The sequence below is a fragment of the Pan paniscus genome, chromosome 16 (genome assembly GCF_029289425.2).
Source record: "Pan paniscus chromosome 16, NHGRI_mPanPan1-v2.0_pri, whole genome shotgun sequence".
NCBI classification, from domain to species: Eukaryota; Metazoa; Chordata; class Mammalia; order Primates; family Hominidae; genus Pan; species Pan paniscus.
Genome location: NC_073265.2, coordinates 53,837,737 through 53,856,435, shown reverse-complemented (window position 1 = coordinate 53,856,435; position 18,699 = coordinate 53,837,737). Strand labels below are relative to the sequence as shown.

Below are 18,699 nucleotides of genomic sequence, written 5' to 3'. Positions count from 1 at the left end.
AATCTGAACACAATAGGTGAATGCATCAATATTACCATCCCAGTTGCAATATTGTGCTAGAGTTCTGCAAGATATTATCATTGGGGAAACCTAGGAAAAGGGTACATGGTACATGAGAGTACTGTATTACAAATACAATTATATTAAAACAAAAAGATTTTTAAAAAGTTAAGAACCCCAAAGAACTTTTATTTATGTGGGATAAATTGACTGATGTTTACCAGACTAGAATTAAAATAAGAAATAATTTGGCTGGGCATGGTGGCTCAGGCTTGTAATCCTAGCACTTTGGGAGGCCAAGGCGGGCGGATTGCCTGAGGTCAGGAGTTCGAGACTAGCCTGACCAACATGGTGAACCCATCTCTTCTAAAAATACAAAAATTAGCCGGGCATGTTGGCGCATGCCTGTAATCCCAGCTACTCAGGAAGCTGAGGCAGGAGAATTGCTTGAATCCAGGAGGCGGGGGTTGCAGTGAACCGAGATCCCGCCACCCTACTCTAGCCCGGGCAACAGAGTGAGACTCTGTCTCAAAAAAAAAAAAAAAAGAAAAAAAAAAGAAAGAAAGAAAGAAAGAAAGAAAGAAGAAAACATTTAAGGCCAGGTGCAGTAGATGACGCCTGTAATCCCAGCACTTTGTGGGGCCAAGGAGGGTGGATCACCTAAGTTCAGGAGTTCAAGACCAGCCTGGCCAACATGGTGAGACCCCGTCAGTACTAAAAATACAAAAATTAGCCAGGTGTGGTGGCAGATGCCTGTAATTCCAGCTACTCGGGAGGCTGAAGCAACAGAATCACTTGAACCTGGGAGGCGGAGGTTGCAGTGAGCCAAGATCGCGCCACTGCACCCCAGGCTGGGCAACACAGTGAGATTCTGTCTCCAAAAAAAAAAAAGTATGCCTTAAGTTAGTTAAAATAACAAAAAAACCTGTTAAATATTAACATATATTATTTTCAATGTCTGATTTAATAGAAGACAGCTGGATTCTCCATTCAATCTGTTGGTGAAATGTTTTGGTTGAAGTATACAAAGAAAATCAGCCTTACATAGAATATATATGGTACAGATATATGTATATGTGTGTGTTGTTTTACAAATAATGTATATAATGTTTGTATTTAATAGCCTTTTCAGATAACTGTGGATATTATTCCTTGATATGACACCAATAAATTCAGTAAATGATAGTTCTATTATTTATTTATTTTTTTACTTTATTTATTTATTTTTTACTTTATTTATTTATTTTTTTTATGGAGTTTCACTCTTATTGCCCAGGCTGAAGTGCAGTGGCGTGATCTCAGCTTACTGAAACCTCCGCCTCCCAAGTTCAAGCGATTCTCCTGCCTCAGCCTCCCAAGTAGCTGGGATTACAGGCATGTGCCACCACGCCTGGCTAATTTTGTATTTCTAATAGAGACGGGGTTTCTCCATGTTGATCAGGCTGGTCTCAAACTCCCAACCTCAGGGTGATCCGCCAGCCTCGGCCTCCCAAAGTGCTGGGATTACAGGCATGAGCCACCACGCCCAGCCCATGCCTGGCTAATTTTTGTATTTGGAGACAGGGTTTCACCATGTTGGCCAGACTGATCTCGAACTCCTGACCTCAGGTGATCCTCCTGCCTCGGCCTCCCAAAGTGCTGGTATTACTGATGTAACCGTTTTGAACTATAAATGCTGATCTTGGCAGAAGTGGTAGCTCATGCCTATAATCCCAGCTCTTTGGTAGGCCAAGGTGGGAGGACTGCTTGAACTCAGGAATTTGAGGCTAGCCTGGGGAACACAGTGAGATCCTGTTTCTATAAAAAGTTTTTCTGTTTTTTTTTTTTTTGAGATGGAGTCTTGTTCTGTTGCCCAGGCTGGAGTGCAGTGGCATGGTCTCGGCTCACTGCAACCTCTGCCTCCTGGTTCAAGCGATTCTTGTGCCTCAGCCTCCCAAGTAGCTGGGATTACAGCCGCCTGCTACTATGCCCAGCTAAATTTTTGTATTTTTAGTAGAGACGGGGTTTCACCATGTTGGCCAAAATGATCTTGAACTCCTGCGCTTGCCTCAGCCTCCCAAAGTGCTGAGATTACAGGCATGAGCCACCGCGCCCGGCCTACAGAAAGTTTTAACATTAGCCAGGCATGGTGGCGGGTCCTTGCAGACCCGTAAGGCTGAGGCAGGAGGACTGCTTGAGCCCAGGAGGTTGAGGCTGCAGTGAGCCATGACTGTGCCACTGCACTCCAGCCTGGGTGACAGAGTGAGACTCTATCCCCAAAATAAATATATAAATAAATACATTTAAAATGCTAATCCTGCTAAAAGACAGACTGGTTGAAATCTCAGCTCTAAGGCCAGGCGCGGTGGCTCACACCTGTAATCCCAGCACTTTGGGAGGCCGAGGCGGGTGGATCACGAGGTCAGGAGATCGAGACCATCCTGGCTAACACAGTGAAACCCTGTCTCTACTAAAAATACAAAAAAAAAAAAAAAAAAAAAAAATTAGCCGGGCGTGGTGGCAGGCGCCTGTAATCCCAGCTATCCAGGAGACTGAGGCAGGAGAATCGCTTGAACCTGGGAGGCGGAGGTTGCAGTGAGCTGAGATCGCGCCACTGCACTCAAGCCTGGGCGACAGAGCGAGACTCCATCTCAAAAAAAAAAAAAAGAAAAAGAAAAAGAAAAAAAAAATCTCAGCTCTATTACTTAACAGCTGGTTGACCACTAATAACATTATGCAATCTTTCTGAGCCTCAGTTTCCTCTTCTGCAAAATAAAACCATCAAAGTTACCTATATTTCATAAGGTCATTGTAATGATTAACTGAATGTAAAGTGTTCAGTGTACAGTGCCTAGCTATATACAGTAAAAGTTCAAAAAATATTAGACAATAATAATGGTAATGGTAGTATCTTATTAACTTAACTCCACCTTTCTAGTGTCTTGCAACATTGTTAATCTCTATTCAGATTTCCAGGCTTGAGATAACCACCTGTAGTGGTTCATGGAGATACAGTTATGGCTTTTTATCATGCTTTCCCTCCCTTCCTCTAGCAGGGGAATCTCTATTACCTTTGGGAAATACATTCCTTCACCTCACTGCAGTATAGGAGTGGGCAGATCTACCAAAACTACATGAAATAGGTTATATACAGGTTATACTGTTTCTTTCTTCCTTTGGTACCTTAAACTAGAAGGACTAATAAAATCTGAAGCTGTGAGAGGCCATTTTGCCAGACTCACAAAGAAAACTTCCCTAAGAATAAAGCCAAATTAGGCCGGGCACGGTGGCTTATGCCTGTAATCCCAGCACTTTGGTAGGCTGAGGTGGGCGGATCACGAGGTCAGGAGATCAAGACCATCCTGGCTAACACAGTGAAACCCTGTCACTACTGAAAATACAAAAAATTAGCCGGGCGTGGTGGCGGGCACCTGGAATCCCAGCTACTCAGGAGGCTGAGGCAGGAGAATGGCGTGAAGGTGGGAGGTGGAGTTTGCAGTGAGCCAAGATCATGCCACTGCACTCCAGCCTGGGCGATAGAGCGAGACTCCATCTCAAAAAATAAATAAATAAATAAATAAATAAATAAATTAATTAATTAAATTAAATAAAGCCAAATTAGGGGAAAGCAGAATGGAGGTAAGCAAAGACAGAATCCTGATGGGATTACTTGAAACCCTGCCTAAACTAATAAACTCCATTCCTGGGAATCTATAAATTCTTTGTTTGCTTAAACTAGCTTGAGCCAGATTTCTATCATAACTGAAAAAGTCCTGACCACTACATTACCCACAAATTTATACGCGTACATTTTATTTAGTCACTGATGTTATAATACAAATGCTGAACAAGAATGGACCAAAGGCAAGAGTCCTGTGGTATACCACCTCTATCCTAGCTGACAAACATCTAGTCATCTGTAATCTTTAAATATAGCTCTTCAGTCAGCCATAAAATCACCCAACTGTATCACCATCCAGTCCACATTTCATCAACATGTCATCAAGAATATCATAAAAGGCTTTTTCAAATACCTTGAAGAAATCAAGGCACTCTAATCTACCCACCTAACAACTCTACTGGGGGGAAAAGGGGAGACAGAGGAAGTAGTTTAGCAAGCCTTGCTTTAGAACTTAATTTGGTTCCTAGTAAGCATTCTTTTCCTGGATTCCTTTCAGCGACATTAAATACTTACTATGGTGTAACCATTATACTATACTAAGTGAGAAATATAATATGATCCCTGTCCCAAGGTTGGGTGAGGTAAACAAATGTGAACAAGTAATTAAAGTAATGTCATAAAGAATGCAAAAGAGCTAAGTATAAAAGGAGCAGAATCATTTGTGTCTACCTGGGGGAGAGGCAGGTGACATTTCAGCCTAATCTTTTTTTTTTTTTTTTTTTTTTTTTTTGAGATGGAGTCTCACTCTGTCTCCCAGGCTGGACTGTAGTGGTGTGATCTCGGCTTACTGCAACCTTTACCTCCCGGGTTCAAGCAATTCTCTGTCTCAGCCACCCGAGTAGCTGGGATTACAGGTGCCCGCCAGCATGCCTGGCTATTTTTTTTTATTTTTAGTAAAGATGGGTTTCACCATCTTGGCCAGGCTGGTCTCAAACTCCTGACCTCATGATCCACCTGCCTCGGCCTCCCAAAGTGCTGGGATTACAGGCGTGAGCCACCACGCTCCGCCTCAGCTAAATCTTAAGGGATAAATTCAACAGAGGAACAAGAAAAGAGTTGATTATTTTAGTCAGGTGCAATAGAGGCCACAATAGTTTGGCATAAAGGGGTTGGAGGGAGTGGTGGGAGATTACTTGTCATGATAAAGAAAGGCACTGTGGGCCAGGTGCAGTGGCTCACGCCTGTAATCCCAGTACTTTGGGAGGCCGAAGCAGGCAGATCACCTGAGGTCAGGAGTTTGAGACTAGCCTGGGCGACATGGAGAAACCCCATCTCTACTAAAAATATAAAAATTAGCCAGGTGTGGTGGTGGGAGCCTGTAATCCCAGCTACTTCTGGGGGCTGAGGCAGAAGAATTGCTTGAACCTGGGAGGCGGAGGTTGCAGTGAGCCAAGATCATGCCACTGCACTCCAGCCTGGGTGACAAGAGCAAGACTCTATCTCAAAAAAAAAAAAAAAAAAAAAAAAAATAGGACTCAGTGACTGACTCAAGTCAAGGAGGTAAGAAAAATCTGGGCTGACTTCAAGATTTCTGACGCCATTATCTCAGGAGATGCAAGAACACAACAGTAGCAACAGCAACAATGGCAAATTATTGGTGGAATAAAAGCGAGAAAGCAAGTTCAACTTTAGGTATGAGTTTTAAATAGGCAGCTGGATGCAAAGGATGGGAACTCAGAAGAAAAGTCAGGGCAGTGCCAGGAACGGCAGCTCACGCCTGTAATCCCAGCACTTTGGGAGACCAAGGTGGGCAGATCACAAGGTCAGGAGATCGAGACCATCCTGGCTAACACAGTGAAACCCCGTCTCTACTAAAAATACAAAAAAAAAAAAAAAATTAGCCCAGAGTGGTGGCAGGCACCTGTAGTCCCAGCTACTCGGGAGGCTGAGTCAGGAGAATGGCGTGAACCCAGGAGGCAGAGCTTGCAGTGAGCCGAGATCACGCCACTGCACTCCAGCCTGGGCAACAGAGCAAGACTCCGTCTCAAAAAAAAAAAAAAAAAAAAAAAAAGAGAGAAAAAAGAAAAGTCAGGGCAGTAGTTAATAGAAGTCATGAGTCATGAGCTTGCTGGGTAAGACAGCCTGAAGAGACTGGAGAGAAAAAAGAAGGCAATCTGAGAGAACCCAAGGAACATCAACATTTAAATGAGTAAATCCAGGAAGAAAAGACCACAAAGAAGTCTGAAAATAATCATCATCATAACGATAAAAGCAAACTTTAATTTATTGCTTACTGTGTGTGTCCCAGCACTTTTCAAAGCATTTTATGTGCATTTCACTTATTCCTTAAAACTACCCTCTGGGGTAATTACTACTAGTAACCTGCTTTTAAAGATGAATTATCAAGGCTAGAGGGGCTAGATAACTAACCTAGCCAAGGTTACTACTAAGTGATGACACTGGGATTCAGGCTCAGACAATTTGGTGCCAGAACCCATACAGTACTAAAGAATTAAGAACCAAAACTGAACACTGTCATAAGAAGTCAAGGGGAAATGAAGTTTAAAGAAGAAAATGGGCTAGTGTTAAATAAACTTAGCAAGAAGTTCTAGTTGCAGAAAAAAGTAGGGCCCAAAAGCTAAACTGTACTGGGTAAAGGAAAGCATGATGAGGTGAAGGGAAGATAATTAGAATTTACTGTATGCCTACTGTGTGCCAGGAGTTCTACATGTTATCTTATTAAATCTCATAACACTCCTTTGAAGTAACTGATAGCTTTTTTGATAGAAAATAAACAGAGCTGCAGGAAGGTTAACTGACTTGCCTGCAATTACCAAGTTATTAAGTGACAGGGTCAGGATTTGAACCAATGTATGTCTGACTTTTAAGCTTATTCTCTTTTCCACTATACTATGCTACTGCAAAGAAGCTTAGAAGGCCAAGGAAGGAGAGAACAAGTAGTTCACAAGTGATATGTTTATATCCTGTTCTAGGATTTTGCTGAAGATCACTGTTAAGCACCATGTATGGTCTGCAATTTTGAAAATTTGAACGTTTGCCTATCTGTAGTCTTCCGGTATGCTCCCATTTAGCAGAATACTCTAGACAATAGGATCACTGTGTGAAAATTCTTCTTAAATATGATTAATTTGGACTTAAATGTTTGAGCTCAATAAAACTCAAGGTGCTATGTCAGACAGAAAAGAGGGTACTTATTATTTAGTAGTCCTCTGCTTAAGCACATTCATCTTTTGTAAAAAGGACAATGAAAGGTTGTTCAATAATTTTATTTATTTTTAGATCTTGATTTGCACATTAATTTTGGTAAATCCTTAGGTATGAGTCTTAGTTCTACCCTCATTAGCTCTATTACCTTCTTCAAGTGATTTAAACTTTCCACATGAGTGTGTCATCATCTGTAAGATGGGGATTTAACTATCTTACATGGCTGTTGGGAATAGAAGAGATGAGACCCGTAGACCACTTAGCACACTGTCCACTTCAGTTCATGCTCAGTAAATGCGGTAACAATTTATTTGTCTCCTTCCTCAGCCTCATCGTCCATCACTGCTCTCCTCCCACTTTATGCTCTAGGTTTCATGGGAAGAAAGGGCTTTATTGTAAAATAATACTATTTTACATAAAAAATTAATGGCAATGTTCAACTAGAGTGGTGGCATCAGGAACAAGAGGGCCAAATCACAGGACTTGGCAACCTGTTGGGTAAGGAAGAGGCATAACACAGAGGACTCAGAGATTTGCAGTGTGGGGAACAAATGGGAGAAGATGATGGCTGAACTGCATAAGTTGCATCATAAAATGGCTCTGATTTTTCAGTACAAATATACTCTGAAGCAGAACTGAAATCATAAAGCAGTCAAGCCTTGATAAACTAAATTTCGCTCTACAACAACTCCCTAGAGAAAACCTCTTCTAAAACAGACCAGCAAAACCCAAAATACCAAATAACAAAGACTATATAAATTTAGAATTTTGTAGAACATACTTAACATATAGAGCTTATAAAAATTAAGAGAGGCCATTAATTTTTCTTTTTTTTCTTTCTTTCTCTTCCTTTCTTCCTTCCTCCCTCCCTCCCTCTTCTCCCGCCCCCACCCCCGCCATCCCTGCTTTCTTTCTTTCTTTCAGAGATGGGATCTTGCTCTGTTACCCAAGCTGGGGTACAGTGGCACAATCTTGGCTCACTGCAAACTCTGCCTCCCGGGTTTAAGTGATTCTTGTGCCTCAGCCTTCGAGGAGCTGGGACTACAGGCGTGCTGCCACCACACCTGGCTAATTTTTCTGTTTTTTTTTTTTCTTTTTTTTTTTTTTTTTGAGACACAGCCTCGCACTGTCGCCCAGGCTGGAGTGCAGTGGCGCATTCTCTGCTCACTGCAACCTCCGACTCCAGGGTTCATGCCATTCTCCTGCCTCAGCCTCCTGAGTAGCTGGGACTACAGGTGCCCGCCACCATGCTCAGCTAATTTTTTGTATTTTTAGTAGAGACAGGGTTTCACCGTGTTAGCCAGGATGGTCTCGATCTCCTGACCTCGTGATCCGCCAGCCTTGGCCTCCCAAAGTGCTGGGATTATAGGCGTGAGCCACCGCACCTGGCTAATTTTTCTATTTTTTAGAGATGGGGTTTCGCTGTGTTGGCCAGGCTCGTCTTGAACTCCTGGACTTATCTGCCCACCTTGGCCTCCCAAACTGTTGGGACCACAGGCATGAGCCACCGTGCCTGGCCACGAAGTTTCATTTTAGATTAGATTAATTGGCAAACAAATAATCATAACAGAAGTGAACAAAGGACTGCAAGTATCCTGCCCAGGGAATAACTGCCAGAGGGAATAGGGATGACTCAATGCTGGAGTGGACCTAAAGAATAAGTAGTAGTTTCCCAAGAAAAGAAGAAAGCATATTCCAGGTAGAAGGAACAGCCTCTTCAAAGGCACACAGGCATGAACAAACACAATGTATTTAAAGAACAACAAGCTGCTTGGTTTGGTTAAAGAGTACAGGGAGAGTTAAATTGGGACTTAACCTTGCAGGTATTAAGAAGCCACTGAGGAATGAAAGAAAGGGTATGATGTTATTGTATTTGTATATCCAAAGGTAAAATTAATAGAAGGAGGGGAGTAAACTAGAGAGATTGAAAAGGAGGGCTCCTAGGAATAAAAACATAAGTAAGAATGATCAGAAGTAGGGGGATAAAGGGAAGAACCCAAGAGACATTCAGGACCTTTAAGCAATTTGACTTTGCAAGGCATCAGACATGTAGGTAATCAGTAAAGGAATTAGGTATGATTAGAATTTCTGATTAAGATGGCTGAGAGATGATTTATTGCACAAATATTTACTGAGCAACTAATACAGGCACCAGTCTAGGCACTGAGAATACAGCTATGAACAAACAGACAAACATCTCAGTCTTTGGAGCTTAAATCTGAGTGAATGACAGTCCATCACTGAAAGAAAAAGAAAAAAAACAGGTTTGGTTTTGGTTTGGAGGGAGGGTGCAGAGATTAATGCAATTAGGTGTTTTTAAAATTTTTTACTTTTTTGTTTGATATCTTCTCAAAAACCAAAAAAAAAAAAAAAAAAAAAACCACCACAAAATAACTTTTTTTTTTTACTTTGCTCAGTTGCCAGCACTACAGGAAAGAGAAGCCTGGAAGTACATTATGGGAAAAGAAGTAGATAGGTCTTCAGTGTAAAATCTGAAGGGGTCATGTGAGTATTTTTAAGGATTCAATAATATACATAAACACAAATAAAAACACAGTATATTTCCCATCTATTTGGCAAAGATGAGAGAGTTGAACATATCCCAGTTGGTAAGAGTATGTAAAAACAATAGGGACTTTTATGCAGTATTGGTTGGTGCCCTCTCTAGAGGGCAGTTTGGCAATATGTATCAAAATATAAAATGCACATGTTCTTTTGTCCCAAAATTCAATTTCTAGAATTTGTACCAAGAAGATAACAGGATATATATATATATATATATATACACAAAGATGTATGATGGACAGTTTTCTTCAATGTTGTTTTTAATAGCCAAACCAAAAAATAACCACAAAACCAGAAACAATCTATAGGTCCATCATAGCATAGATCCCTATCTACATCAATAACATATCTACAACATATTTTTTAGTGAATTAAAGGAAAAAGTATGATGCAGCATGTACTATATTGGCCCATTAATGTTAAATTTAACTCTATTTTTTGTTTGAGAAGTGTTAGAAAATTAAAAAATTAAAGATAAATAAAAATAAATTGATCTATACATAAGTATATACAACTCATAAAATGCGTAGATCAGCAGATAGAGGCTGGATGTGGTGTCTCATGCCTGTAGTCCCAGCACTTTTGGAGGTTGAAGCAGGTGGATCACTTGAGGCCAGGAGTCTGAGACCAGCATGGACAACATGGTGAAAACCCGTCTCTATCAAAAATACAAAAAATTAGCCAGGCGTGGTGGTGCATACCTGTAATCCCAGGTACTTGGGTGGCTGAGGCACAAGAATCGCTTGAACCCGGGAGGCAGAGTTTGCAGTGAGCTGAGACCGTGCCACTGCACTCCAGCCTGGGTGACAGAACGAGACTGTCTCAAAACAAAACAAAGCAGATAGAATTAGAGGTTTAGATCTGGAAGGATGTTCTAGCCATCATGTCTATAGTAATATTCTAGATGATTTTTACTTTCTCTTATGTTTTTTGGCATTTAATTTTTCATTACATTGATAATTTATTTTTCTAGTTTAAAATGCTCTTTTTATTTTGAAAGAAAAGGAAGGAATATTTATATACATAGTGAAGGCTTACTATAAGGGTAGGGTAGGTAAGGGAAGAGATTGAGAATAGTGTGACTTATAAGTAGATGGGGGAGGCAGAAGGGTAGTAAGGACATTAAGTCAGAAGATCCACTGCACAGGTCACTGGGTGGTCCTGTGAGCTGGGGATGGGGCAGTATCTCTGTGACCTTCCTAGAGCAGATAGATATTCATAACCTAAAGATAGCCTGTATTCATTTGATTCTGGTTGTCTAGAACCAAGCAGCATCTTCCACATTTATACAAATATGCAAGATCTTTGTTGAGAAATAAACAACAATATCAAACCCCTCTCTGTGGCAACCAGAATCCTATCTGGAACAGGGCCAGAAAAAGCCACGTTTTCAGCACTTCAGAGAAAACTGCCGCTGCTGCTTATCAAATTAAAATGCAAAGCAGATCACTCCAGTGTCACTGGGAACTGTCAGAAAGGGATTATGGTTCCCACCCCAAGGATGCAGGTCAGCTAAACAATACCCATCTTCCTGTGCTGAGAAGGAGGGAGAAGGAGGAGAAAGATTAGGTCTGTTTCCAAATAGCAGTCCCTCCTGCTTGTTACCGTGGTAACCTCCTTTCCCTGAGCTGCTCTCATTTGTCTCTCTCTGCCTGACCTTCATGTTGCTTTGACAGTAACTGAGGAGGAAAAGGTGCCCGTCTGCCAGCTAAGCACTCAAGCTGAGGGCACTGAGCAAGAAAAAGAGGCACTCAAAGTCCCTCTCATTCTAGACTCTAAACTGTGACCTTAGAGTGATTAGAGTCCTGAAAGAGGTTTCTGGTGGCCCTTGTCATTCCATCCTTCCTCCCCTGTGCTCAGGGCCATCTCATTTCTTGGATATACCCTTTAAGTGTCAGGAATCTGGTCAGAGTCAAGTGGGTAGGTGAGAAGTCACAGAGAAGAGAAAAAACAAGGCACAACAAGCTGAAGAACAGAGATAATAAAATATGAATTCAAAACTGCCTAAGACAACTATCAGCATAGCAGTTAAGTACAGCTTTTAGTTTCCCTTTCTCTTCAGGATTTGTGCTGTATTTTCAGTCAGTAGAGGTGTAAGGGCAATTAAGGTACTTGGGGCAGGGTTGGTGAAAGGGTACAAATAGTGCTTTTTAATGTTTTTCAAGCCTAGGATAACAGAACCCAACCATTTAACAAATAATTATTGAGTACTTCTTATGTATGGCTCCTATGCTATACACACTGAGTATAGGTGGTAAACGAAAGGGACTGGTAAGTAAATACAAATTAGATATAAATTAGAAACTGCTATTAGGAGACAAATAGGTCATGTGATAAGAGAACAATGAGAAGGGAGCTACCTTGGGTAATCAGAGATGGCATCTCTAAGGCTGGATTTAAACTGAGGCCCAAAAGATGAGAAGGAGCCATCCATGTGAAGAGCCAAGGGATAAGCACTATAGGCAGAGGGAACAGCATATGCAAACTCCTAAGGCAAGAAAGAGCTTGGCATAGAGCATGGTAGCTCACGCCTGTAATCTCAGCACTTTGGGAGGCTGAGTTGGCCAGATCACAAGGTCAGGAGTTTGAGACTAGCCTGGCCAATATGGTGAAACCCCATCTCTGCTAAAAATACAAAAAAATTAGCCGGGCATGGTGGTGCATGCCTGTAATCCCAGCTACTCCGGAGACTGAGTCAGGAGAAGTGCTTGAACCTGAGAGGCAGAGGGTGCAGTGAGCTGAGATCGCGCCGCTGCACTTTAGCCTGGGGCAACAGAGCGAGTCTCCATCTCCAAAAGAAAAAAAGAAAGAGCTTGGCATATATTTATATATTTGAGGTCCATATTTCATTTCATATTACTAGACACACCATGGAAAAACAAGTCTGCTGATTCTAGAAGCTCAAGAGGCTGAGGGAATGGGCAACATTAAAACAGCTAGCCAAATGTTATCCAGTGATTTCACAAATAATTTATTTATTAAGCTACCAATCATGAAGATACTATGATCTATGGACAGCCCACTTATCCAAAGTCTGAGAAAAATAAGAGCTATGATGGTGGGGTCAGTTTTCTGTCAATAGCAGTCGCTGTCATTCCAAATGACACTTACTATGAGAGCAGGGCTGATTTCCATTACTTAAATGGCATCCTCAAACCCATTTAAGACTTTACCCCAAACCTCCTTAAAGTGATTTACACATTGGAGTAATTATCTTACAAAGGAGGTGGGAAGGGGCCAGGTTTTAGTCCCAGTTTTTTACCATTTATCTGTATAACCTTAAGTAAGTCACTTCACTTCTCCAAACTTCAAGACATGAGGTAGTTGGATGTTATGACCCCTAAGGATATTGTATTAGGGCTCGTTCACCTAGAAATGATAGAAAAACCACTGCCAACCTGACTTAAAAAGAGAATTTAGTGGCTCTCGTGTAACTGAAAAAGTCTATATCACACATGGCTTGATGTACGGGCTCAAATGATGTCTTAGGGCCCAATTTCAAACCCTCCCTCTCTTGGTGTTTTCTCTGGCACAGCTGCATTGTCAGCCAGGATCTCCTCCTAGGTGGCAAGGTGGCTGTAGCACTTCAAGTTTTTTTTTTTTTTTTTGAGACGGAATCTTCCTCTGTCGCCCAGGCTGGAGTGCAGTGGCATGATCTCAGCTTACTGCAACCTCTGCCTCCCGGGTTCAAGTGATTCTCCTGCCTCAGCCTCCCAAGTAGCTGGCATTTCAGATGCCCACCACCACACCCGGCTAATTTTTGGTATTTTTAGTAGAGACGGGGTTTCACCATGTTGGCCAGGCTGGTCTCAAACTCCTGACCTCAGGTGATCCACCCGTCTTAGCCTCCCAAAGTACTGAGATTACAGGCACGAGCCACCGCGCCCGGCCCAAATTTTATAAACTCACAGCTCCAAACCCAGTAGAAAGAGACACATTCTTTTCTAATCACACTAACAAAAATCCTTACGTTCATTCTGATTGGACCAGCTTCTGGAGTTTAAAATCAATGGCCCTCAAAATCTTTACATTTTGTGACCAGGTGCAGTGGCTCATGCCTGTAATCCCAGCACTTTGGGAGGCTGAGGCAGGCAGACTGCTTGAGCTCAGGAGTTAGAGACCAGGCTGGGCAACATGGTGAAACCCGGTCTTTACCAACAATACAAAAAAAAAAAATTAGCCAGATGTGGTGTCAAGAGCCTGTAGTCCCAGCTACTGAGGTGGCTGAGGTGAGAGGATCACCTGAGCTCAGGAGGTGGAGGTTGCAGTGAGCTGAGATCACACCACTGCACTCCAGCCTGGGTGACAGAGTGAGACCCCGTGTCCAAAAAAAAAAAAAAAAAAAAAATTTGAGCATTCTCCAAGTCTTCGCCTTTTCTGGTTTTAATTTAAAACAAACAAACAAACAAACAAAACAAAACAAAACATAGTGCATATGTAGTTTTTGTCTGCCCAGAATCCCTCTTTTCTGCAGAAAACTGCCTTACTCCCACTCCATGTGTTCCTAGTAAGATAACAATCACAGTGCCCTTTCAGCTACCTGGCTCTGGGAGTGGGTTCAGTATCAACCTATTCTTTCAGTTCTTATAAAGTAAACTGCTGATGGAATATTTCTTTAGTCTTTCAAGAGGGCAGAGCCATGCTTCTTCCTTAATATGTGTGTTCATGATATAAAACCCTTCAAACCTCTCCTAATCTTAAAAGTATTAAATGTTTACATCTTCCTCAAACATAATACTTGATTGACAGTCAAGGAGTTCCAACACAAAACTATTAACATGGCGAGACAGCAAACACCAACCCTTCTTATCCACTCAATTATACTATGAAATGAGTTATGGTTGAATCATCAGAATGTTCTGGAATGGCTGGGTACAGTGGCTTACACCTGTAATCCCAGCACTGTAGGCGGGTGGATCACTTGAGTCTAGGAGTTTGAGACCAGCCTGGGCAACATGGTGAAACCCTGTACCTACAAAAAATATATAAAACATTAGCCAGGTATGGTGGCACGCACCAGTAGTCCCAGCTACTGGGGAAGCTGAGGTGGGAGGATTACGTGAGTCTGGGAGGCGGAGGTTGCAGTGAGCTGTGATTGCACCACTGCACTCCAGCCTGGGCGAGAGAACAAGACCCTGTCTCAAAAACAAACAAGAGAACATTCTGGATGACTTATTTCTCCTAGAACAACTAGATTTTTCAGACTATGAAAGGTTATCAGAATTTCACTGCATCGTGAACATTTTTGTGTCAATTAGCTATAACTTAAAACATTATTTTTATTTATTTATTTAAGTACAATTTCCATTTTATTTTTCTCCAGAGAATAGCCTGTCTTCAGTCTTTAAGAACTCAGCTCCTTACATGGGCTTTGGTGGGGGACGTGGGGCAGCACCCGCAGGTCTAAATCGGGGTGGGGGTGTTCGGTCCTTGCGGGCTTCACGAGATCGATTCCTGACTACTTTGCTGTGAATTGCACAACTCACACAGTAATGCAGCTTCACATACAGCTTGGGAAGCACATAGGCATCGAAGACGCTCGCTTCAGAAATGTCCCTGACTGCTGCGGCCTCCACTATGTTTCGAATGACGAATTTCTTAATGGCCTTGTCCTTGGGCACGCATCGGGCACAGTTAGTGCAGCGAATAGGCTGCATGTGGCCGTGGCCCTTTTTGGCACGACCATTGTTCCTTCTTTTGTCATCTTGGAGGCACGGACCGGAGAGAGCAAAAACATTATTTTTATTTTATTTATTTATGTAATTTTTTGAGACAAGAGTCTTGCTCTGTTGCCCAGGCTGGGGTGCAGTGGCGCGATCCCAGGTCACTGCAACTTTTGCCTCCTAGATTCAAGCAATTCTCCTGCCTCAGCCTCCCAAGCAGCTGGTATTTCAGATGCCGGGCTAATTTTTTTTTTTTTTTTTTTTAAAGTAGAAATGGGGTTTCATCATGTTGGCCAGTCTGGTCTTGAACTCCTGACCACAGGTGATCTGCCTGCTTTGGCCTCCCAGAATGCTGGGATTGCGGGCCTCGTGAACCACCATGCCTGGCCAACTTAAAACATAATTTTAAATGCTTGAACAGAATTATTACCATTATTATTTTTTTGAGACAGAGTCTCACTCTGTCATGCAGGCTGGGGTGTAGTGGCTAGATCCCAGCTCACTGCAGCCTCCACCTTCTGGGTTGAAGCAATTCTTGTGCCTTAGCCTCTCAAGTAGCTGGGATTACAGGCACCTGCCACCAGAGCTGGCTAAATTTTCGTATTTTTAGTAGAGATGGGGTTTCACCAAGTTGGCCAGACTGGTCTCAAATTCCTGGCCCCAAGTGATCCAACTGCCTTGGCCTCCCAAAGTGCTGGGATTATAGGCGTGAGCCACCATGCCCAGCTGAATAGAATTATTTTGAACAAACCAACCACGATTCATTTAACCAATTAACTATAGATGGATATTTAGGTTGTCCTAATTTTCACTTATATAAACAAGGCTGAGAGAAATATCTTTTTTTTTTTTTTTCTTTGAGGCAGGGTCTTCCCTCTGCTGACAGGCTGGAGTGCAGTGATGTGATCATGGCTCACTACAGCCTTGACCCCCAGAGCTCCAGTGATCCAGTGATCTATCTCAGTCTGCCAAGTAGCTGAGACCACAGGCACATTCCACCAGCTGATTAAAAAAAGGCCAGGTGTGGTGGCTGACACTCGCAATCCCAGCACTTTGGGAGGCCAAGGCGTGCGGATCACCTGAGGTCAGTTTGAGACCAGCCTGGCCAACATGGTGAAACCCCATCTCTACTGAAAATACAAAAATTAGCTGGGCGTGGTGGTGTGTGCCGGTCGTCCCAGCTACTTGGGAGGCCAAGGCAAGAGAATCACTTGAACCCGGTGCACGGTAGGTCGAGATCGTGCCACTGCACTCCAGCCTAGGGACAGACCAAGACTCTGTCTCCAAAAAAAAAAAATAAATTATTTTTAGTAGAGATAGGACCTCACCATGTTGCCTAGGCTGTTCTCAATCTCATGGGCTCAAGCGATCTACCCACCTCAGCCTCCCAAAGTGCTGGGATTATAGGCATGAGCCACCATGCCTGGCTGAGAGAAATATCTTTGCACCTGTTTCACTAGTTTCATAGGGTGAAGTCCTACATATAAGCAAGTAAAAAGGGTATGCACATTTTGAGGCTTTTTTAAAAACATTTTTTATAGAGACAGGGTCTCGCTTTGTTGAGGAGGCTGTTTTTGTTTGTTTGTTTGTTTTTTGAGATAGAGTCTGTCTCTGTCGCCCAGGCTGGAGTGCAGTGGTGCGATCTTGGCTCACTGCAACCTCTGTCTCCTGGGTTCAAGCGATTCTCCTGCCTCAGCCTCCTGAGTAGCTGGGACTACAGGTGCGTGCCACCACACTCAGCTAATTTTTGTATTTTTAGTAGATACGGGGTTTCACCATGTTGGCCAGGATGGTCTCGATCTCTTGACCTCATGATCCGCCAGCCTTGGTCTCCCAAAATGCTGGGATTGCAGGCGTGAGCCACTGCACCTGGCCTCGGAGGCTGGTCTTGAACTCCTGGCCTCAAGCAATCCTCCCACCTCAGCCTCCCAAAGTGCTGGGATTACATGCATAAACGAGCATGCCCGGTCTTTAAGGCTTTTTGATACATACTACTCAACCAACTTCCAGGCTTTCTGGAACTTAAAGAAAACTCTATGGTATTGCCTACATTTCCAGGGTAGTTTATTTACTCTTCTCAGGACCTTTTTAAGGTATTATCAGAAATGTACAAAGTTTTCTACTTTTGAACCTATTTGTCTTTATCTTCAAGGGATAACATTTTGTGTTTGTTTTTAATGCCAACAAACACAAAATGGTTATGGTTAGTATAACCATTACCTTGTAAACTGACATTGAAAGCTACTGCTCTTATCTTAAGGAGGTCTATATTGATTTCTGGATTCCTTTCCTGGGTTACATGACTACTCTAAACCCAGATACATATATATATACACATATATATATGTGTATATATATATATATATGTGTGTATATATATATATATATGCATGTATATGTGTGTGTGTGTTATGTGTATGTAAAATAAATATATATTTTCTATATATGAAGGCCAGGTGGCTCAGGTGGGCAATTCCAGCACTTTGGGAGGCCAAGGTGGATGGATCATCTGAGGCCGGGAGTTCAAGACCAGCCTGGCTAACATGGCAAAACCCCAACTCTACTAACACAAAAATTAGCTGGGTGTGGTGGCACACACCTTTAATCCCAGCTACTCAGGAAGCTGAGGCAGTAGAATCACTTGAAACCAGGAAGCAGAGGTTGCAGTGAGCTGATATCGTGCCACTGCACTCTAGCCTGGGTAACAGAGCAAGAACCCCTCTCTCAAAATAAATAAAGAGCAAAAGAGAGAGAGAGATCAATTTATCCCATATGCTCTCTCCCCTACTAATATGTATGACCTTATATTTATTCATAGATAATATTAAAATAGTTCCGACCCAAAAACTTCAATACTGAGCACAATTTAAATCCTTCTTAAACCAGGACAATAAAAGGCTAGATTTCCTAGTATACAGGTTGGGAGTTCAGATTTCTAATCAGCAAGTAGTTGGCGGCCAGGAAAGATTTAAGTTCATAAATGAGGACCATGTGCAGTGTGTTTTTTTCTTACCTTCTCCATCCAGCCCAAATTCAGCTCTTCAACTTTCTAGCAAACTTGAATAATGTTTTAGCTTTAATCACAACAAGTATGATCAACCATACCACATCTAATTTTTTACCAGTATCCATTAGTCTCAATTTTCACTATCGCTTATCTGTGAATACTATCAAGAGCTTTCCAAAAGCATCGAGTTTTTCCTGCCAAATCTCTATAATCTCTTTAACTGTCTGGGTCTGTTTACAGTATGTAAAAATTTTTAGCCATTTAATTTATAATTTTAATCTTATAGAAAGAAAAATCTCACAAAAAAGTATATTCCTGAGAAGCTCCATAGATGTGGACTACTTTAGGAAGAAGTAAAGGAGGGCCTTGGTTAAGAACAGATGAGATAAGGAAAGAAAGACTATTCAAATAGAAGTAAAGGGGATGAAGATAAATAGAAGATAATGATTACGACAAACGGACTTTGAAGATAGCTATCTTGGCTTTAAATAGAGCCTCCACTACTGGCTGTGCAACTTTAGGCAAGTTATTTAACTTCTTTAAGCCACAATTTTCTTGTTAGTAAAATAAAAATTATGCTAGTGTGTATTGCATAGAGCTACTGCAATAATTAAAGGAAATATATAAGAAGCATTTGG

General features: G+C 42.0%; 2 protein-coding genes across 3 annotated transcripts in view; both read right to left on the bottom strand.

The window, feature by feature from the left end:
• Positions 1-18,699, bottom strand: part of ZNF609 (zinc finger protein 609) — a 224,708-nt gene that overhangs the window by 79,754 nt on the left and 126,255 nt on the right. The window lies entirely within an intron of this gene.
• LOC117976130 (small ribosomal subunit protein eS26-like) lies at positions 14,688-15,132 on the bottom strand (the record flags this gene model as incomplete). The annotated part of the gene is made up of 1 exon (XM_034939528.3): positions 14,688-15,132. A coding segment is annotated over one exon (381 nt), but the record flags the coding sequence as incomplete, so codon positions are not given.